The 24,326-nt window shown below is 39.9% G+C and overlaps 1 protein-coding gene across 1 annotated transcript in view; it reads left to right on the plus strand.

Annotated features, from left to right (window-relative positions):
- Nucleotides 1-408: 408 nt before the first annotated feature.
- Nucleotides 409-24,326, plus strand: part of coro2ba (coronin, actin binding protein, 2Ba) — a 50,343-nt gene continuing 26,425 nt past the window's right edge. Inside the window, exon 1 of the mRNA XM_020637709.3 lies at nucleotides 409-859. Within this exon, the coding sequence (XP_020493365.1) occupies nucleotides 845-859 (15 nt within the window). The 5' untranslated portion in view covers nucleotides 409-844. The remainder of the gene's footprint in view (nucleotides 860-24,326) is intronic.

The raw sequence follows: 24,326 nt of genomic DNA on the forward strand, positions 1-24,326 counted from the left end.
GTTACCACTACCGTAGTCTTTACATTGGAAGAAGAGAAACATTGTCAGTGTGTTCACATGGGTATAACTTTTTTCTTGTGTATTCATACAGTGTGTGTTTTCTTTTCTTTCTTTTTTTTAAATAAGGGGATAATTAGTGTCAGTGTAGTTTAAATGATGCTTAAATAAAACATTTTACTGTCTTATCCTATCAATGTCTGTGTCACTCACACCCGCAGACACACACACATCTATGCACACCGGATGACGTGCAGCTAGCTCTGTGCCTGAGTAGCAGACTGCGACACAGTGTCCAACTCCCTCCCTCCCTCCCTCCCTCCCTTCCTCTCTGAGTTTCTGCAGTCCTCTCCTCTCCTCTCCTCTGCTGTCCGAGGCAGTGCTGCTCCGGCTTCCTCCTGCAGTCCTGCCTGCCTGATTATCAATAAGCTGTATTAGCCCTTCACTAATCATATTGCAAGAGACGGAGAGTGAGAGAGTAGGCAGCTAGACTCTGTGTGCATCATTATCACTGTGTGTGTGTGTGTGTGTGTGTGTGTGTGTGTCTTTGCGTGTGTGCAGCCAGGGAGGGAGGGAGGAGGGAGGGGTGTATCCTAGCGAGGAGCTTTTCCCTGTTGTAGTAACCAACCGCACACGCCGACTGCCAGCCATTACTTCACTGCAGCAACAATCAGCCCCTCCGTACTTAGTGAGCCAGACACACTAACCTGTCTGTCCCCTCCTCTTTTCTCTCTCTCTGCATATTCAGCAGAGCTGCCCTCCTCTCCTCCTCATCACTCCGCCACTCCTGCGGCGTTACTCTCTGCTTGAAGGGGACACTGGCCTGCTCCTCACCCACTGATTCTGCATGACTGTCACAAAGGTAAGACCGCTCCGTATGGGGGACAACTTTTCAGCATGTCACCAGTGATTAAAGGTGGAATTGTACTGAACAGGTTATTTCAGGTGTTTTTACTTATGTGTGTGTGTTTGTGTCTTGTTGGGGGTAAAGATGAGTTTTTTTAAAGAGTGTCTGAGTTGCCGGGTAGGACAAGGTGACCAGGATGCTGCTGCTTGCCTATGTGTGTTAATTTATGTTTGTGTGACTGTTTCCTTTATGGAAGCACTCGAGATGAGACCAACATCAAAATTCAGTGATTATATTCTCTACTCTGCAGCATATTATAGTCCAGAAACAATGCTCTCTTTTTTAGAGGAAATTAAATTCTATAAACTTTTTATTAAATGAGACTTGGTAAGTGGAGAGAGAATTCAGTACCAGGCCGTTCACTTGATGCTTTAAATGATTATTTTCTGTCTTTTAAACTCAATCATCATATTAAAAAGTGCAGGATTGTTAAGAGATCTCACATTGATGAAACGTGTTTCACATGTTGTTGTTTGAGGTGTTTCATTCATTGCCATCAATAAGAATATGAGAACTGTTTGGTGGACTTCCAGCTTGAGAGAGTAATGATATCTCATAAAGCCCTGCTGTGTTTCTGACAAACGTGATTTACAATCCTAATTAACTGAAAGCTGACCATTGCAGTTTGCATATTCTGGCTTTCAGCTGATTTCTAAGTTCTTTACATGAAAACTTTACTCGATTATTTGGGATTTCCCCAGGGTTAGTCTTATTATGGCCTGAAATGTTAAGAAAAGTTCAAATAGTTACAATGTGGGGGTCAGATCCCATTAGAGAGTGATGAAAAGGTTTGACAAAAGCAAACTGCCAGTGTTTGAAGGGCTACATTTGATCTTGTTCAGTGTTTGGGCTAAGTAAATGTTTGGGTAAATGTCTTGGTTAAGCATACAGCTGATCTACAAACTGATCTTGAAGTAGCTGTGCAGGCCTGGTTGGGTGACTGTTTATGTGCACCCAAGTGTGGCTGGGTGGTCAGAGTCAGTGCACCCTGCTGCAGCCGGTTAAATCCTCTTAATCAATTAGCAGAGCGGGAGAGAGCGAGAGAGAGAGAGAGAGAGAGAGAGAGAGAGAGAGAGAGAGCAAAGAGAGACACAAAGAATGAGAGACACAGGAGGACACACACACACACACAGGAAATTAGCACACCTACTCCCATGTAGAGAATTAACCTGGACTAAAATAGATGACCTACTGTAGTCACAGGACAATGGCCTATTTACTCACACTTATGGCTTCACACCTACAACTTCCACATGTACGTTTCTGTTAACGTAGAATTAGCGTAGGTTGTATTTCCAGGCTGCAATCTCCACAGCACAACCACACAAAATCACAGACGATTGCTCTCCAAGAACAATTTTCCTGCCTGCGAGTGAGAGAGATTGTGTGGGAGGTGTGTGTGCCGCTGCGTAGGTGGGCGTTCTCCACTACGAGAACTGAAAGAGGAAAAGGTCAGTGTGACGGGGTCCTCTTTCAAAACACCCAAAAATCTTAAAAACACAGGCGTAGTCGAAGACTGCAATTGATGTGTTTTATTTTTAGCCAGCCTCCCGAGGTGCAGTGACAGATATTTACAAAATAAATGCAAGAACAGGAAAAAATTGTATGTAAACTATATACAAAACAAAAGTCTTCCAAAAACAAAATTCCACATTAGCGAGCAAACAAAACTGCACTTCAAAAATAAAGTCTCCAACACTGTAACCAGGACTAGATTGCCTGAGTCCCTCCCGCTGGGCGTTATGAATGACATTAGGACATTTTAAAGGCTTTATATGCAATTTTTTGATCCAGCAGATGTCGCCCTTGAGCACCAGCATGAAACCAAAACAACTCGCGGTGCATTGTTGTGTTAGCATGCTAATGCTAGCGATCTTTATTATGCTCGTATCTTCACACTGCATCTAAATTTACCCAAAATGACCGTGACCTAGAAACACATTAAACAGTGAGAACAGAATGTTATTTCTTTTCTCTAGTCCCTCAATTAAAGTACTTTTGTACGCGAGGGGAGGAGTCAGCCGCCGTCCTGGCGATGTAAACAAACTGAAGATAGGACTCGGAAAACTCGGGAAGCATCACAGACAGTGAGACTCGGGTCTTACACCCATTGTAGACAGTCATGACTCACAGAGTAATTTTCAGAGGATATACTTGATTTCTATTACATTTAAGTGTGAAAAATCGCATATAAAGCCTTTAAACAAAACACACTTTCTCATGAATGAGCGATTTTTAACTTGTACATTCATATGGTCTACTCATCACTAAATTAAACGTTTTAATCCATATGTTATTAACACCACAGAAATGTATCTGTGGCGATACATTGTAAACAAACATTTAATTAAACAATCAATCACGTGATTACTATTGGGCGCTGCATCCGCCTATTTAGAATGCGGAAATGGGCCGAAAAACAAGAGTAGAGCTCTCAAGTGTGCACCCTTGGTCGCGCTATGAAACGGAGAGGGAAAGGAGGATGATGGGATTTACTGAGTGATTATAGGCGCACTGGCAAATGGAAAAGTTTGGCGTATGTGTGTGTGTAGGTGTGTGTCAGCGTGTGTGTTGGTGTGTGTGCTGACTGCAGTCAATGACGGAGCCGCTCCGTCACAGTCAGGTGTGTCCGCGTCGGCTCTGAGCCAAAGTCTAAATCTGACTGTAGACAAGGCCAAAGGCAATGAAGAGGATTTTAAATGAACATTTTATTTATTTTTTGCATGAATTTTGACTCCTACGTGCAATTACATAAATGAGGGAAAGAGGGAGGGGGATAAGAAAGAAAGACAGAATGTGCTTTGACATCTCTGTGAAAAGGGTATAAAAGCCCATTACCCAGCGGTATCTAAAAGATGATGAGTGTGTGGGAGAAGCAGAAAGCGAGAGAGTCGAGGGAGCTGTTTTCATGGCTTTGCCTGCCAACAGCAGAGAAGTCACCTTGGGAGGGAGGCAGGACAAGAGCTTCTCTGCTGACGGGGCTAAACAGTCTGCTACCCCTCAGCACACAGATACACATTGACAATATTCTTAAGAGAGATCTCCTGCAAGTCCCACTTAGCACCACACCAAGATGTGTATGCTCTGGGATAAACTCTGAACATGGCAGAATAGATTCACAATGATGTTAAATGGGGACAGTGGCTTTTTCAAAGATTAGCATAAGCATGCTAGTATTGTCCTCTCATTGTTTGACATGATGTGCATGATGATGTGTTGAGTTGGTTATTAGCTCCAGCATTAAACAACAACGCATTACACTCATTAGTGTCTTCAAAGGAGGTGTAAACATTTGGATTATCTCATTAGCAAGTATCCATGCCTTATTCAACTCAATTAAAAATTCAATAATTGGCAAATTAGGCTCCAAGAGAAGATTCTGAGCTCTGATTTATGAAGTGAAAAAGGTTGTTTTTTGAAGTCGAACGTTTTGTATCAACAACCAATTAAGAGAGACAGAAGAAGAGAGGAACTTAAGTGTTGATTAATGTCCAGGGGTAAAACATTCACATGGGAACAAATCATGAAAGCTAGCATTGTTTCATCAGACCAAATTAAAACAAAACAGACATTTACTTTTATCCCACAACAGGGGGAACTCACTTAAATTATTATAAGATTCAATACTAGATTAACACCATAAAGTGAAAAGAAAATTACAAAAATAATAAGATGAGATAAGATTAATTCTATTGTCCCCGTGGGAAATTGGCCTTGGACTTCAAGCCAAGACTTGGACTTTTAGTCAAACATATTCTTATGACTGTGCTCATTGTTTCCCATAACTCTTCCAACCAGATTGCAACATTTTTATTGTGAAATCTAGATACATCCAATAATTTATCTGTTCCTGGGAGACACATTTTCTCTGTCTGTTTTACACATGTATAGGAACATTGAAGCTGAGTAACTTACTGGTTATCTTTTGTCCTTTCTCAAATACCCACAGGATTATGTATCGACAGCAAACAATGATTTACACACAACTAGCTATTACTTATTTTGGTAGGAACTGTGAAACACTTTTGTTTTTCACTGCGACAGACAGATCACCAAACAGAGACAGAAACTACCCGTCACTCTTCTGACAGAATGCTGACATTGAAAATGGGTCATTGCATGTTTAAATCTGTGGCCTTTGCTTTCAAACATAGCCCCTCTTGGCTGTGAGACTACTGGACCTTAAGCTCTTTAGCTTTTTAAGGCCGACACTTTAGTCCACTGGCAATCATTTCTTTGGGCTGGAGGTTCATCCCATATACGGCTTCCAAATATCTTCATACCTCAAATAGACATGTGAATATGATTGGTAAATTACCTGAGGGAAATCTGCTCTGCTAGATGATGTTATTAAACTGCAGGTTTATGAGGAGAATCAACTCTCTGTGTTAGTAAATGCCAAGTGCTGCCGGGAAAGGGCGTTTCATACTGCTAGAGTAGAGTTGTCTGTGATACCAGAATTTAGAATTTACAGCTTGTCCTAACAGCACGCGGCGTGAGCGAGCGACAGCGATAAAATACGCTTCATTCTATCATTTCCTATTGGAGTGTCCTTTTTGACCCCAAAGGCCATTTTCTAATTTTCTCTCTGTCGCTCGCAACGACATAAACGTTTTTTCAGCTCAGAGTCGTTTATTAAAGACCCTTTAAGTCTTGTGAGTTGAGTCAACAGCTTGTCAATACAAAACTGTTTGCAAGGGGAAACTGAAATTCACAGAGCAAAGAATTAAATATTGAACTGATGCAGTGTGGACAGCCAGCGTTCTATCATGCACTATAGGACGCAATATCTAACGCTCGTGTACTGTAAGGCCAAGGTGTTCGATACTATTCTAATAAAAAAAAAAGAGGGTGTAGGTGCCACATTTTGGGTGACTTCTCATTTTGAATCAAGACAGATTGCAAACAAACTTTTTCAAACTTAAATGCAGTAATAAATTGGCAGCGTTTGGAACTTTGCCAACCAGGTTGTACATTATAGACAGTGCTCTCTTTTTCTCGTGGCAACCTTTGATGTGACTAAAGTTTTTTGTAAAGCTTAGTTTATATTCTATCCATCATTCAAATTACCGAGATTGTGTTGTTTTAAAACATGTAGTATTAAAAATGTAGACAACCTGACTAAGTAGATGAATGATGCACTACACAGTAGACATTTCATTAATCAAAACAAAAGTACTGCCAATAACCAACGTTTGAAAGTCAATCACAGAAAGAAACCAAATATACTTGACCTAACCTCTCTCTATGACAATCCACGGATGTTTATTCTTTCTAAGCTTGTACAGTATTTATATTTCAAAGCTTATTTTGCAGACAAAAAAACCTTTTTGACCAGTTTTTCTAAAAAGGGTCAAACGTATTATTGCATGTTTAAAAAGTGACATGTACTACTACACTGCTTTTTGCAGTAATTCATACATTTTGAATACATTTCTATTTAGGATGTTTTGATTTACTTCCATCCTTCATTTCTGCTGATTAATAACCGTGAAGTACAGTATTTGAGACTTGTTTGGTTCATCCATTAAAAGTAAGTTTGTCTAGTTAATGCTGATAAAATGGCTGTTCACCTGTTGTCGCTCATCTGCTGATAATTCATGTTGCATATCCTTTGACTGTGATGTTAAAATTAGTCAAATATTAAGAAGAAAATTAGTATATTTCTCTTGAGTGAGATGCTTTTTGCCACATACAGCATTAGTGGTTTGGCACATAAAACCTGCCAATGAAGCTAGCACATCAGGGCACAGCATGGGATTATTATAACTCTATCTGGACAGCCTGTTCTCATTCGCTCTGTGATTGCTTGTATGTCTGTGTGCATGAGTGTGTGGATGTGGGTGGGAGGGCATGAATGTGAGTTGGCAGACACATTTATGTGTAGGTGGGTGGATAACTTCTATTACTACTACTAAACCAGTATGTGGTGTTAGAGTTCTTGAGATATCAGAAAAAGAACATGCCTCTTCATCTCCTGATTGTATATCTTAAACTATATGAGTGTGAGTGTGTCTCAATCTGAATGACTTCATCTTGAAATGGCTAAATGAAATTATGCAGCTCACAGCTGCTCCCTTACATAATATTTAAATATGCAGAGCAAACAGAGCAACAGTACTCAGCTTTTAGTTGTTCACTAAACAACTACTTCACTGTTCTCCACAGACACAGGGGGCATCAGCGGCTGGCTCTTAGCATCGATTGTTGCCCTGAGTTACCTTCCTGTCACTTTAAGTTTAGCTTTCAGTCCACTGGGCTCAAGGGAGAGGCATAATAGCCGCAGTGGGATTTCTCTGTTCAACGGACTGACCTCTCCAGAAGGCAGAGGTCAACTAGTCCTTAGTCTGCCAACCCACCTCCAGCCTCAGCCGTTTGAAAGGACTCAATTCTATTTCATATTCAAATCCATTTCTGGGCATTTAGAAGCAATTCAACTGTGTCATTTGTTAACAGCATGCTGCTACTATAGAAAGAAGTTTACTCAGACTGTTCTTTTTTATTCCCCTTTGATTAGAAAGCAGCAATGGCAGCCCCTGAAATGGTCCAGTTGTTTTTGGTTGGATACCACAGAAATAGCAGTGTGCCAGGGGGAGGGAGGGGGGGAGGGGAGAGGGAGAGAGGGACGCTGAGGGAGGAGAAGGGTGACAAAGATGAGGAGGGGGAGGACTGGCCTATGGAGAACCCCTTTGTGTTCCTTGAGACACCAGCAGAAATGCTCCCCAGATAACACCAAAGTGAATCCCTGTGGTGATAACTGATTGTTAAGGGCAGACACACACATATATACACACACACATGCACACTTATGTATGTATAGCTTTACTTGAGAGGAACCTTAACGTCATTTTAGGGCTCACAACTCTGACCTTAACCATCTGCTCTGCACCCCTAACCCCACCCTTCCCTTATTTTAACTTAAACCTCTAATCTTAGATTCCTGCTCACTTTTTGCAGATGTTTTCATCCAATTAAGGACACCAATGGGGAACTGCATAAAACACTCTTGCTCAGTTGTTGCTTAAATTCATATAATATAATTATTTCTGTAAGTTGAACCCTGACAAAGACATGCTCAGAATAGTGATCGTCCTCACTTCTTGTCTTGAAGGTTCTGACATGCTTGTTTCTTTAAATGCTTCATGTTTAACCGTACTGACGTGAATAACATGTAATGCAAAGTAGCGTTCCAGCTTTGTTAAGTGTGTTTGCAATTACATATCTGCAAACACGGCAATTATGAAGGAGGCCCTCGATGCTCTGATGTCAGGCACACACATGTGGTCGGAAAGACGTCTGAAAGCCATTTTCAGAGTGTTTATGGTACAGATTCTGCTGTTAACTGTATGGCTGTTAAAACTCCCAGAGCATTAAAAAAAAAAAAGATTCAAGATGTGTTTTTAGATACGAGAGCTTTGACAAGTGTCAATGATTATGCTATTTATTTTTCATGTGAGATTTTATTTATTCAATCCTTAAAGGAAAATATTTGCCTCAGATAGATTCTGCTCATTTACACACTAAAAATCTGAACACATCCACACTCAAAGTGTCTGAATTCCTTCCTCGGAGCACCTCGCCCACCATAAATCTTAATTGAGTCTGATTTAGACCACTGGCCATTTGTCAAGCTTAGTGTTTACCCGCACGCTCTCACACACACACTGCCACACACACACACACACACACATTAAACTGAAGGCTGAATCGCTTACCTAGCAACCCCAAACCTGCTTTTCCTGGAGAAGGAAAAATACACAACAGTTTAGCAGATTAAGAATACTAAATCCAGAATTAAGCTTTTTTTGTGTCTTGTATGCACTCCAAATGAAGCAGATAAAAGAATGAACACACAAGCAGCGTAAGCCGTGTGCGTGTGAAAGGAGAAAAGAGAAAAAGTGTAGAACTAAGAAGAAATGGTTGTGAGAAAGCCACAGAAACACATTCATCACCGTCAAGACATTCAGATCTCATGAGCTCATCGCCTGTCAGAAAGCTCCTTTACTCTTCTCAATGTGTGTCTGTGTGTGTGTGTCTGTCTATAAAATCTGTACTTTCCAAATCTGTGTGAAAGCCTGCACTGTGCTTCCAAAAAGAGTTGGGAAACTCTTCTTTCCTTTTGTCACTGCATGAATCATTCCTCCGCTGCAAATTCATTCTCACAATCCAGACTCTCTCATAGTAGGTGACTTTCTCACCAAAGTATGAGCAGAACTCATTGATTCATTGCGAGATAGTGCAAAGGGGGAAGCTTTGTTGTGGCTTCTTTTGGCGTTCATCTTTTTTTAATTCCATTGTAGTTGATCTCTGTGTTAATAAAGGAAGGAATCATGTGAAATTACCCATGAAACATCATTATTAAACATTATTAAACATCCATGACACTGAGATTACAGTAAGTGCACATCAAGTGTGTGTGTGTGTGTGTGTGTGTGTGTGTGTGTGTGTGTGTGTGTGTGCAGTCTGCAGTCTGCACAATCACGATATAGGATGTGCTTCCTGTTGATGGGCCTGGGGACAAGGCTACAGTATAAGTGCTTGGAGACAAACGCATGTTGTTTTGCTTACTTGGATGCGATATAAATATATGACTGGTGAAGAAGATGCTGTTTAATGTAAATTGTCCATCGTCTGGTATTTAACACTTCAGTGTTGTTAAAATGAAATAACACTTTATTCAACAGAAGCTTCTTAGAAACTTAATTGTATCCAAAAAGATGTCATCGTCCGCTAGCCTGGACTATGACATAGTCTGGTTCCAAGCCTGGGGTACAGCAGAGATCTCAGGAGTGATGGTCTGTCTGCTCTGAGGTTGTGGAAAGTAAATAATGATAACAGACTTACTGTCATATCCAAACCGTTTCAAGAAATGCTGAACATTACAACTTTTGTGATGGTATGCATTATTGCAGGACTGATGTATAAGACCGCATTAGTTTCAGCATGATGAACTTTATAGTTTGGCTTGTTGTGATAACTGGAGTCATTGTCTTTATAGTAATGCTACTTCCCATATCTTAAAACAAACCCACAAGTAATCTGATCTTATTTGAATAGAGAACGAAGGCAGACATTGAAATTACGCTCAAACATTTAGCAAACTTTAACTTTATTGTACATTTGTATAATCTTCAAGTAACCAATCTGTATGTTAAAAAAAAACACAGAGTAAGTTCAAAGACATTATATTCAAGGCACTGATAGTGAAAACTATACTTTACAGTGAGCATAAGCACTGAGGAGGGAAAACATTCTTGATTCCTTTTTTTAGTATCATTACAGTTGCACTGGTGGGCAAAAGATGTCAGCTATGCAGGCCGATGCAGTGTCACTGCGGTGAGAGTCAGGGTGGTCCGTTTCCTCTCTGGAACAGTAGCTGCCTGGACGGGAGGCTTGACGAAGTGTCATGGAATTTCATCAACTACTTACGTAATTTTATCCCACATCACACTCCCTTGCATGAGGCTGACAATAGCTGTGCAGCGTTTTAATTTCCTGGATGCTAATGCAATGTCAACTCGTATTAAATGAACATGGTCAGAAACGTGGTCAGGGAGGAAGAGCCGGGATGTCCTTATGATGGTGACAAACACGATACTTGCCACCTTTTGAACAAACAGAATATGAATTTATCTTTGTTTTCATTATAATGTCGGTAAAGCTGTTCTCTACACTGATTGAGACGGGGCTGAAGAGGTGGACAAACTGAAGAGAGCATTGAGTGGGGCAAAGATTGAAAGCACATCCACGGAGGATGATGCTACCACCCACACTCTCTCCCTATCTCTCTCTCTCTCTCACACACACACACACACACACACACACACACACACGCACACACACACACACACACACACACTCACAGACATCCACACTGTAGTTCATTAGGGTCAGATCCAGCTCTGTATTTCGCCTATGGGCACTGATAGCAGAGTAAATATAGATACCAGTTTCTTTGCAGCACAAAATACTCTCTTCATTTCCTTTTCCTCATGTGCTTTCCATCGCACACAATGTCTCTGCTATTCTCTCTCCTTTACTGTAATTTACCTCCATCACTTTGTGCTTCTATCAATGCTCTGATCTGCTCAACGCTGCAGCAAATATGTGAGTGGTCGTGGTGGTTCAGTGTTCTGAACAAACTGATGAGCCCATGAAGAGATCACTTGAAACATAAAGACATAAGCCTCTTACTGTGTAAAGGCCACATTATATGGTGAAAGTGTCAGGTCTGAGCCACAGATAAATCCTGTTATGTCAGCAGTTTTCTGGATGAGTGTTAGGTGGGGGTTGTTTCTGCTGTATAAATCAAATGAAGAAATCGTGAAACAGACTGTAGATTATAACGCCATTTAATCGGCCGAGGTCAGACAACTTTACGGAAAACACGTGCTTCCAAATCGCTGACAAAGTAACAGTATTACTCACGATCTATGCACCCTCTTTAGGCCAAAGGAGGATGAAAATGTAAAGAAGCAGCAAAATAAAAAAAAAGGATTGAGTTTTAGTAATCTTAAATCAAAGAGCGGAGGGTATGCACACAAAACAGAAAACTTCTAGATGTGCAACGGATGCTAGCTTAGCTATTCTGAGGTTTATTTCTCAGAACTTTGATGAGTTTTTGTTAGAAACTGTTCATTACTGTAGAAACTGTCAAATTCATGTACAAATGTCATACATTTGTTTTATTGTAGACTCCTTTCTTAAGTCCCGTTGTGTGGATTTCCATTGCAGTCACTATGGTAACACAGTGGGTATGCCTGTCTGCCTAAACAGCAACAGTCTATCAGAGATAAAACAAAGAGCCTTTAGAAATAATGGTCATTAAAATTCATACCACTCCAGTCATGTCAGCCATGAATTATTCTGTGATTTCTGTGAAATTATTCACATTTTCGACAATCTTAACCACCCTTCTTTAAAAGAATATTTCTTTAAAACATATTGATGTATCACCCATTCATATAGAAGTCTATAAGAGCTCATTAACACTGCTTAGGATAAGTTTATGAAGACATTGTCTGTGGCATCTGCACATCCTCCTCCTTCAGTTTCCTTCTGAAGCTGCCTTCTTTTTGAAAAAGTTTTGGAAAAACTAAACTTTCAGGTTTTTTTTTTATATAAATCTGTCTTGGCTTTTTGAGCGGATTAGAGGACAACAAACCCTTTCTTAGGGAAACTGTGTTAATACCACAAAGTTAGACAGTTAGACAAAAATATGCATCTTCTCTGTGTGTTTTTGTTTATGCCACGTATTCACTAGTTGAGAGGCGGCAGTGTCTGCATTCCAACCCGTTGCTTCCTCACCCCTTGGTGCTGAGTGCTGCTGAGAAGTTTTTCTGGGTCTATGCTGATGAGCTGGGTCATTTCTTTAAGTAGATGGTGCATGGAAAGAGATGAGGTGGACACAGAAACACATGTCAAAGTCACAGAGGGAAGAAAGTGCAAGGAAAAGATACAATGACAGAAAGACTCAGCTCAGGTCAAAACATTAGTAATTAAAGAAATATGAAAGTGAAAGGTCTTTTTAGTCTGCTTACCTTCCTCCACAACAAAAGGAATAATGAGCCAAAAATGAGATTTGGATGCTCCTTTTTTTAATTCACACATAAAAACTTCTCTTATGAACATCAACAACATCTTTTTAAGGGCTTTTTATGTCTTTATTTAGAGATAAGACAGTGGATAGAGTGTCTGGGAGAGAGAGAGTGGGGAATGACATGCGGGATAGGAGCCACAAGGCGGACTCAAACCCAGGCTGCCCGCCTCTAGCCACTAGCGCCCCGAACAAATCCTTTTAAAATTAATTTTAAATTACAGTTTATATAACTGTTATCAAAATTCAAAAACTAAGGCTATGCAACTAAAATCAAGTTCAACTGAAGACTGTCGCCATGCTGATCCCACTGAGAATCACCACCCCGTCCTGAGCTCGTTGTAGCTCTGAGCTTGTTTTGGTTAGATATGGGGCTGGTGGAGAAAATACTTAAAGGGATACATCAGCCGTTGAAACATGAATCTGTAGTGACATTAGGTCATATATGAAGTAGAAAAGTGAAATAAATTTTGAAGTTGGTGCCTTCTTGGCCGTGAAAAGGCAGAAAGTGTATTTTTGGCTCATGTTGATGAAAGACACCAAATCCCAGAATGCACAGCACCGCAGGCCACTCCCACTAAGGTCTTCTAGTTTAGAATCAGAAATACTTTATTAATCCCAGAGGGAAATTCGATCGTTACAGTTTCTCCAAAATATACAATATAGTAGTAGAAATATAGTAATAAAAACATTTACAGACATATTTACTTCAACACATGAGGCCATTTCCTCAACTGATTCTGAGATTTCTTCCAGAATTGATCTTGAAAATTCCTGGCAGAAAACAGACTCTATGTCTGTGTCCATAGGCAAACAGTGAGAGCACCAACACTACCAGTCCTCCCCGGCTCCTCGTCCTCACCGCTGCCGACGGGCAGGCATTATGTCTTGGCTGCTGAGCTGGCAGCGGCCGGCGGCGGCCAGCAATATAGCAAGAGCAAAAGCTGCGAGACGGTTGCTTCAGGCAGGCAGGCAGCTTCCAGTGACGCAAAAATCTTCATTTTGCGTCACTGGAAGCTCCTTTTCAGACTTAAAATTAAGAAGATTTCCCATCTCAGAGGAAAATGAGGGTGAGGTGCACGACCATTCAAAAATACTACCAGGTTTCTAATGATACAAAGATTAATGCAAATGGGTGAAGTATCCCTTTAACCAAAGATACATAGATTGTTTTTGTCTTTTTAATGAGTTTTGTTCCAATACTGGGTTGGAAGAATACGGACTTACATGGGGAAGATGAAACCGACGCTTCAGCGATGTTCTATCCATGTTGTCTGTATCTGTCAGATGTATCAGAGAACTGTTTAACATCACATCAGCTGTTAGAACTTCATAAACTTCATACATCTCTAGATCTCTAGATTTCACACATCAGTGGCAAAAATGATGTTGATGGACAAGCCGATGAAACTAAACTAGGAGACTCTCCAACATCATTTTGGTTCTGTTAACCTTCAACATTATCAGTATAGTGTAGTTTAGTAGACAAGAAGAAAGGCTGAATTATGCAACATTTAACGAGACAATATTGCAGTAATTGTCCTTTAAGTCAACAGTGTTGGCCACACAAGGTGAGGACTGGAGCCTGGGAATACACCTGACATTGAAAAATGGGAGCTGGGAATTCCTGAGCTGAGGGTAATAAATGCTAAAAGACTTTATTCCACATCGTCAGGGGAAAAAGCTGTTGTGGTTTTGAGAGGAAAGGTGCTGAGAACAGCAGCAAAGAAAGGCAAGAATAAATAAAGCAGGTCCTTGTGTCAATGAAAGATAGGGCAAGGAGCTTCAATGTTAATCTTTAAAAGTATCCCTTTATAGGTTACTGTATATTCTGTGCTGTGGAACCGTTAATGGTGTTGGCTGGAAAAGTTTGTGAAAGTGTGTCCTCGCACAGTTCAAACTAAGTTAAGACAAAAAAAGTTGCTAAAGAAAAAGAAGAGCACAAGTATAATATACTGTAATATTTCCGGTATTGATAATGATATTGCTATCATGCTTTTCTAAATAGTTGGTGCTAAATGACGGGCTTTTCTCTTTAGTATCGAGCACTGTTTAGCACTTTATCATGTTTTGTCCTGTGCTGTCATTTACATGTAAAAAGGAGGCCGACTCACTCACTGTAAACCAAATCTACCCACCAGTACAAGTAAAGTTAGCTTACCTTAAATATCTGTAATAAAAACAATGAGAAGACCTAATGACTGCATGGGTGAGGCTGGTTTGGGGTGAACGAATCTTTCAAACATCACATTTATTAGTTGTCAAGCCACCTACTTGGCTCTGTTAGGGGTTTGTTTGTTTGTTTGTTTGTTTGTTTGTTGCTGTGAAGTGGGAAGTCCTGGTAATGCTTTTTGATATGCTGTAAATTAGCAAATTAATGTCACCAACCAACTCAACTTCTTCACGGAGGCCATTTGGTTACCAATAGATAGATATGTGTGATATACGTGATACATGCATGTACAGTGTGTGGTCTGATATTATGGTAATGAATCAAATGTAACTTAATGGGTGAGGATGTTTTGCATTGTACAATATATAAATAGTTTTTTGAAGATAGAAAACATGTGTTTGTCATGAAGATGTAGCTATGCTGTTTGGTCTTGGTAAGTCAAAGATCATTGTGCTTTAGATATTTGGCTGTTTTTTTTTTCTCTACATGTCTGACAGATCTTTTAGAGAACATACCTCACTGGGACTCTTTTTTGCAGCGTCAGCACTTATCAGCTGACTGGTTTAAAATAAGTGATTACAACTTATTTTTACTTCAAATTGCCATCAAAAGTAATGACACAGACACATTTTTCAGAGGGGGTCAACAATGCTGTTTCATACAGATCAGCTCTGAAGTTGTATCCCCACTGATTACTAATAGATTCATTTAAAAAATATATATATGTTTGTCAACATTACAGCCCAGTTAATCCGAAACACTCAAATACTCTAAACAGTGGGATACACAGAAACAAGGCTGGCGTAGATTATACACAAAGCTAAACTATGAATCTGGAAGTGAGCAGACCCAGTGAGAGTAGATGGTGCCAATAAAGAATCCCTGATGGAATAACAGCCTAAATTAAATATTTGTCCCAAACGAGGATGATGAAATGAGGTCTGTATTTTACAGCTGGCTTTAAAACTGGCACACATTGGTGAACTGTACAGTAGAAGTCCTATCGACCGGCTGGCAATAGATCAATGAAACAGACTGGAAAGATGTGCATGAGTGACCATAAAACAGTTTTACAACATATTGCTAGCCTTCCAATTGCTGTCCTGCCCTGTGAGTAAGACTGCCCTTATGTCTTGAACCGCTTCAACAATGGAAAATTATAACAGACATATGAAGACACATGAATATAGAACGAAAGTACCATTAGTGTGCCGACCCCGTGATGTCATCAACAGAGAGATCCTCTGAAATATAGGTCAAATTCACAACACATTAACCTTCACACACACATATGGGAATACTGTCATTTCAAATGTGGCTCAACTCGCTCACACATGGGTGGAAATTCAAGTACTGTTCCCTCTTTCTGTCTGTCTATCAGATGGTCTGTATTTGTGAATAGCAGACGTGTCTTATTTCATAATTAATACGGAAAGCTGTAAAAGAAAATGTTGAAATGATACTAGAGAAATTATCACAGTTGTCCAGGAGTGCTTATAGTGGTATTAAATACTGTACATGTCTTGGAGTCCATATGTGAGATAGAGATAAAGCATAGGACAGGGTGGTGAAGAACACATTAACACTAGTTTGATCACATTGTCCTTTTTTTTTGCCTGAATAAGCAACCTGCCATCACCATAGTTGCAGTTAAACCTGCTTACTGCAGTAGAAAAACCCATTAGAAGTATTTTCCTCCTGATCCCTGCTCTGAATAAACAAGAACATCTGGACTTTCCCTGCCCCCACCTTAACGCTGGCAAAGGTGCCAGAATTGCTGCAATCTGTTTGTCTCTCACTGGTCACACCTGATTTCTATCCTGCCTGTATTAATACACTGTGACAAGAAGATCTTTCATTTGTTTTGAAAACCCAAGAAAAGGGGAACATGTTTGGCCCATTCATCTCTTGAAAAATTGACGTCATAAAGTGGCTTTATCTTTCTTTTTGCTACTTGGCTCCAGAATCATAACACACCCTGTCCAAGTCATTAATTGATTTATAATATAGAGGGCACATATAGTAGGTCGTTTTATTCTAAGACTAACAGTTGCTTTATTTAATTTCACAGAACATGTACGTTTTCCTTAGACCCAATTTCAATGTGAACCCACTCGTCCATTAAATTGTGAGTAACCATAAAGAGATTACAGGGAGCTGACCTTCTGCACTAATATGATATAGACAACGTGTATGAGGTTTCTACAAGGACATCAGTTATCTCTTTGCCCTAGGTAACTCTATCAGACAAATAGCTTTGCACTGCTGATATCAGGGATCCTTTGCTTCTGTGTTAATCTCTCCAATACTCCAGTTCTGAGAGAAATTGCTCAACAGAAGAGATAAAAAGACATTGGTGGTTCAAACTCAGGGTTAAGAACATTTATAATTCTTGAAGTTTCTTGTGTCACAATGTTTTATATAACACCAAATATAGATAGAAAGCAAAAAGAACCTGAATTTCACTTCAATTCATGTATTCACACTCCACAGTCACCACACACTATTCTGTTTCTTATATTTAATAAGTGCCTGCCAATGCATCAGTCTCAGCTTCCATCGCCTATAGCCATAGGGGAGTGATGGATCATGTTCAAGGCTTCCGGTGTACATGTAGGGAGCAGATATCAGGAAAACTGATATTAGATATCCAGACCAAGACTTGGTCCTCTCTCATTGTTTACAGTCCAACCAGCAACTTGAGACATGGACAAGTCAGTATGGAGAAGTCTTGGATCAGGATGTTATCTGCCGTCATATGTAGATAGCTTTGATGGAGTTAAGATATGCAGTGTGCTTCTTTTGCTGCCCACATGGACTGTTTGTCTGCATACAACCAAAGTCAGTAAAAAGGTGATTGGTTGGTACAACATAGACTTTAACCAGAAACCATGAAGCTTCCCACAACAAACATTTTGCCCCTTCATATGTAGATCTGCAGGGTAACCCGAAGAGGAAAAGTGGCGTCTGTCCAAGAGGTGAGAAAATTGAAAGTGTATAAATGGTCTTTCTGACACTTTCATATTGTTTGATTTTGATTTGTTTTGTTAAGTTCTCATCAGTTGTATTTTCAAATTCTACATTATATTTTGTGCTACTGCTATCAATGGTGCAAGTCCACTCTTTCCAATTGATTGCATCGTACAGACTTTTATCCGTAAATCATTTTCCTTAATTTATTAACACTTCCATGTAAGGTTATAAACAAAGAGGGAGGACCTAGATGCAGACTAAGAGGAAGGATTTATTGCAAACAAGTGGAAAATCAAAAAGGCTTACTTTGAGTGACAAAGGAATAATTATCCAAAAAAAAAAACAGACACCAACAAAAGGTGAAGACACAAGCAGAGTCTCGAAGAAACACCCACACAAGGAGCAGGGTTGAAGAAAAGAACTGGCACAGGGAAAACAGGGATGGCAAAGACAAAATACACTGGGCTTAATTAGGGACAGGTAAGACAATTAGGAGGTAGGTGAAAACATTAAGGGCGAGGCACGCAATCACACAGGCAGGAAAACATTCAAAGGCAAAAAGATTAGCAACAAGAGAGAGACATGTGGAAGGGAAAAACAGAAAACCATAACTGACCAACTACATGACATTATCTTGAACTTAACCTTTATAATCAAAGCAGTGTTTCAGAACTGAAATGGTTTGTCTTATGATGGTGTTCCTGGTAACAGGATCCAGACTGGCTGATGAGTATTCAGACTTTCTGCTTCTGTTCCTTCTTGAAATGATTATCCTATCTTTGTATTTGTCTTCCAAGCAGCATCACATCACTGATAGAAGATTTATATTTCCTAGCAGAACGGGTCCTTTTTGCCAAGGTTCAGATGGTCACTGTCTGGAACAGGCGGGCAGATGGTCTGGCATTTGGTTTGGCCACGTTCCCTGTCTAGGTTTGCTATTTCACGCTTTCCGTCCTTCTAATCCTGCGGGGAGAGACAGAGGGAGGTAAAAGAGATAGTGAGAGTACAGAGAAGAGAGATAAAAGACAGGGCAAGGTGGACCCCTGATACATGGAAGGAGGTCGAGAAACCAAAACACTGATTCTCTAGTCTCTGACAAAGCTCAACATGCCCCGTCATATTATTGAGTCCCTGCTGCTCTGAACTTCAAAGCTTTGCTTTCATCCAAACCATGATCAAGAAGTAGCTTCTGCTAGTGTGTAAAAAATGAAAAAATGAATATATGGTGTGCTTTGTTCAGGAAAATCAGACAATTTCAAATGATCGTTGTTACTCAAAGTTCAATAAAATGATTTGCTTGATGGTTGTAATTGGAAAGAGAAACTTGGTTACTTGAAGACTTCCTCTCGGTAAAGCTTCCTTTTTATAAACTCGTTAGGGCGTTTTCACAGCAGAAATCAAGACTTGTCATAGTAATAAACCACAAGTGTTTCTAATATTAACAATCATAAATCAATTATAAATCATGTTTAACATCCTCTCATCACTCCTGACTTTCTCTTCTTGTCTACTTCTGTTTGTTTCCTTCTTTTGTTCTTGTTTTCTTCTGTGTGTGCGTTGTAAAGCACTTGGGATCATCTGTGTTTTGTGTTAAGTCCAGTATAAATAAAGTTGATTTCATTTGCTTTGATAAATTATGACAGCATAACAGCGAGCTATTACGCACAATAGCAGGACCCAGAAACGGAAGCAGCTAAATAGAATCAAGCGACCTCTTTTTTATGATCATGTTTTTTTTTTGTCCTCATTCACATCTAAATACCGTTCATGAGAAAGTCAAACCCAATGTTGTGTACTGCAGAGATTTTGCACTGATGGACTTTCCTATAGGACCCTTGTGTTGGAAGTATATACTCTCCTTATACTTGATCAGCTCTCAGCTTATAAGAGTTCAGATGATACTGTAGACCTGTATGCACGCAGTAGTACCAGAAGTATTCCTCTGTAATGAATCACCAGAGCTGATTTGAATGTCAGCTTCATGATCAAACCTTCTGCAAGTCAACCTGCTCCTCTGGCAATCACCTTGAAGTTTGGAAACGCAACATGGTAACAGGTCTGATATCATAACTCACAGACTTATCAATCATTCCACAGAGCAGCTTCTGTGGTCTCCACTTGAAAGATGGATTCCAATAATCTGATGAAAGTGCTCCTTCATGTCCCCTTCCTTGGACTTGGGCTCAGTGCCATTTTGCTTTCTCAATTTGAACTGTTGCCAGAGGGATTTCTTTTCAGTGCTGATGGCATTTGTGTACCATGACATAAATCATAAACCTTCTTTATTGTTGCTTCTGAAAATCTGTGTAAGCGTTCTCTTAAAATGCAGTTGTAATTATCTATACTCATTATCTTTACTCAAACAGACACCCACCACATAACGAATGGAAACTGTACATTCAAGTTGTCTGTGCTAAACTGCATCATTACAGATGATAATTGACTGTTTTCCAAGAATTACAGCTCTTAACAAAAGTACAAAGTTTTCCCCGTTTCCACTTGATGATCATTTAGTGTAAAAGTGAATATAAGGCGGTTGAGTGACATTAAAGGAAACTGGTCATCTCAAACTAGAAGATAATCTTTTGATTTTGGGTCCAATGAGTCCCTCTCAGCCTTTCTGAAACAGATTATCTGGCAAATGTTTCCGTGTGTTTTGAGGGGTTTACAGAAACAATCTTCACAATCCTGACTGGATCTGAGTCTTCCCCAGACTGCGAAATCCTGTAGTGTGGATGGAACAGAGATAAAACCCGCTAATATAGTCCCACAAAAGCCAAGAGAGCAAGATAAAGTGGATGTGTCTTCAACAGGTCATAGCGTCCTTGATTCCTGACTCATCCCCAACTGCTCAAAAAAAGGCCAAAACAATTGATTGCTTCCTCTCAGCCATGATTGCATTCACAGTTTTCTTTATTTCTTTAGTGCAAAAGTGCAATGATCTGACATCTGCATCCATGTGTTTTTTTTTTTTTTGGTCATCTTTGATCAAATGATTTTTGTGAGAGTATAAATGGCATAGCTCCTCACAGGATAAAAAAACAAGTTTGTGGCTTCTTATCTGAATCGTCTGGTGTTTGCTTTCTTACAATTTAATTATTAGCAACTGGTAGTATATATGTCTGTGGGTTAGGTGGTTGTGAAGCAGTCAGAGGGGTATATCTATCCGGATATTGTTCATAAAGAGATATAGTTTAAAGGCTTCCTGGATTGTGATATTTCATAATTCGGATGCTACACTTTAACCTCTTTTAGTTATTGAAAATGTCAATATTTATCTTCAGACGGTTGTAGTTGGCTCAGTGTGTGTGTGTGTGTGTGTGTGTGTGTGTGTGTGTGTGTGTGTGTGTGTGTGTGTGTGTGTGTGTTTGTGCTGCAGGCAGGTGGTCGGACAGAGGGGAGTAAATCTCTGTCTGGTAGGAGCCTCCTCTGCTCCTCCTCTCTGTCTGCCGTTTTCTTTGTGTCTAAATATTTCATCATTCTTTGTTGGTCTGCTCCTGGCTCTTCCTTCATCACTTGTTTCTTATCTTGTCTTCTCTTTCACCTTGACTCCCCCCTTTCCTCTCTTTAAAGCAGGACCTTTATCTCTGTTCCTCTTTTGTCACTGTGCCTCATGTGTCCTCTTTTGTTCCTCCATCTTTCCTATAGACCTCTTCTTAACCATCAGTCTACAACTCCCCCCCACCCCCTCTGCCATTCGGGGTGCAGGACCCAGCTCACTCATCATTATGCTCCAAAAAGCATGTGGCAGCAACTCCTGGGGGAAAAGGGAAATCTAGCACAGGGGAGATTATTTATTTAGACCTTTTTCTGTTTTTTAGTGACCGCCCTTATAAGTGAAGGAGGAGAGATTGAGTCACTCTTATGTTTGAATCTATACAATTGAGTTGTTTTAGAGTTTAGAGGACAGGTTCAGTTTTTTGTGAGCATGTCAGATTTATGAGAAAACACCATAATGTATGCATAGCAACATCATCATCTGGAGGATAACGCTGCTGTCAACAAACTCCTCTCACAAAGGAGATGGATGGATTCCTGTACCCCCACTCCTCCGTGTACTTGTGATTGTTGAGTGCCCTTCAGCTTGGTTTCTAGGTTTCCTGTCCTTGGGTAGTGAGCTCTTTGCATCATTACTGCTGCTTAATGGGGGCTGGCTCCAGGCCTGAGAGCTGCCATTAGCTGCAGCTTCTGCATCTCCTGTCATTACCAGAGTAATGCCCTATTATGACGAACAGACTCTCCAATACGCATACAGCACTGGCAGCTGTTTCAGCAGGCTCGTATTATGACTAATATTTGGTTGAACTTTATTTACTTTTTTTTAACCAATATTTAAGTAAAGATGGTTTTACAGAGATGTCTCGCTCTGCAGAGTTTTTAAACGCAAGTTGTGCTTTAAAATATTATTTTGATGTTTAAGTTTTATAATGAAGAATGACAGAATGAACCCTCACACTTAATCAAGAGGTAACTTGAGGGGCGCTGATGGCCTTGTGTTTAGGTCACACCCCATGGAGGCAGTGGTCCTCCGTGATCCTGCAGCTTCTTTCACGCTTTAGCTCCCAATTTCCTACTCTATCCATTAACCTATTTAAATAAAGGCAAAAGTTAAAAAATAAATAAACAAGGAAGACAGACAGTCACATTCATCATCAGGGTACTATATAATACAGTCGGTATATAATTCAACACAATATGATTCATAACACTAACAAGATTTATGAAGTCATTTTCATTTTTTGAATCTCCAAAAGAAGCATCTCTTCATCTCTCTCCCGCCATTCAAGTTCTCAAAAAGAAGCAAATAACTAACCATGTAAAATCTCTGTATACCGTCACTTACTGCATGACAACCAGCAGTAAGCGTTCAGTTCCCTGATAGTCTTAACCAGCACAATTGTCCTACACAGCTTGCAGTTAAACAATTGCACCTGCAGGGCTCCACTGGGGCTTTTTAACACACATTGTGTGGGTATTACTGAATGCTTTGTAATGCATAGAAATATTGTAGCTTTACAGATGTAGCACATGGAGTTCACACAGCACCACCCCCGCCTGCCAGTGGAATGCATTAGCTATCGTTGCTTTACAGGTTGACATTATCAAAAGTCATGGCCTTTCCTGTAACCCTACTGTTTAATGAGATGTATTACAGTTGAGCTTTTACAGTGTGTTTGTGTGACATCAATTGTTTAAGAAACTGCAGAAATGATGTAATAGACATTAATGGGTTGGATCATTAACACTGAGTGAGTGCCAGCAGCTCCTGCGACCACTCTTTTCAGCTGATTTAAATAAACGTGGGCTCCATTAGTCCAACATTCCTTAACTGGCCATCTGGAAAAATCTGACAAAAAAAACAGATGGACTGATTCACTTTGAGCTGCCGGAGCAGGTGTGTTAAATCTATTCTGTTCGCTTTTATTTTATTCCACTTTCTCACAGCTGCCGTCTCCTGCAGGGTTGGCCGTACCTCTCTCTTTTTAAAGCAAACTTTGAATGCATAATAATTGTTTCTCTGGCCTGAGTGCTTTCTCTGCCTCTGGCAGTGTGCATCACTTTTTTAAATTAAGTTATTTTTCTTCAAGTGTCTACAGTCTGATGTCTCATTGAAACTTGTGAGTGTACCTTTCAAATAAGTGCAAACTTTCTCTTTTATTTCCTGTTCATATTTTTGTTATGACTTACCACATCTGTCACTCACTGTTGACAACTGAAGGCTCTGTTCATCTAGCTTCTGTGACTCATTGTAATCTCTCACTCAGCATTACTTTCATCTCTCTCTGTCTCTGAACACAGCCTCTGAGGCTTACTTCTGTATTCTAGGACAGATTAGCATCCACTGTTAAGCACGTGCTTTTAAGAATTAAAACCTTCATCATATAAACAATACAGCCCGAATAAAACTTTCCATTGGCAGAAGTCTTTAAAAGTTTATATGTTAACAAATGCTCTCCTTGGATATAATTTTTAAAAAAGTTTTAGCCTTTAAACTTTCTGTTTTAAAGATGTTATCAGCATTAAGTCCTTTGTGTCCACCTGTAGATACGAACTTGTCTGAACTTTGCGTCTGTCAGCGATAAGGCCCTGAAGGTCTTGGGTTTATAGAAAGTGGTATTTTTTTAAAGAAAACATTTTAAACCAGAAATATTTTCCTAACCCCAACACTCTGAGTTATATCTAAGATTGAAACGTTAGTCATGAGCCATGTTATAAGGGTTTAATGCATTCTGTTTGAGATTGTCTCAGCTTGGTGGAGGGAAACTTGACTGACTATGGTTGATCATTCTAAAATATGCAGACTTGCATTTCTATTTGCATTTCATTTGTAGGGTTGTGAACAAGCTCAGAAGATGTATCTCGTAATATTTTATATTAAAAATTAAACTGTTTTCAGTGGTCACTTTCATAAGGGAAATTTTTACTGTTGCTAATGGACTGTGTGAAAAGGTTGTCCCATACCTTTCACCTGCCCCCACCTTCCCTACACTGGCCTGCAGAGTGATTAGGCTGAGTGAAATCACCTGAGCTTAATCAGACAAAGTGAGGCCAGTTGGGGTTTTCTTGTATAAAGCCAGAGTCTGGGAGGGGGGAAATGTTTATTTGTTAGTGGCAGCTTGCTGTGAGGCTGTGGTTTCGTTCGGTTTATGTAATCTTGTTTTATTAGGTTACCCGGGACT

Source organism: Labrus bergylta, chromosome 3 (genome assembly GCF_963930695.1).
Source record: "Labrus bergylta chromosome 3, fLabBer1.1, whole genome shotgun sequence".
Taxonomy (NCBI): Eukaryota; Metazoa; Chordata; class Actinopteri; order Labriformes; family Labridae; genus Labrus; species Labrus bergylta.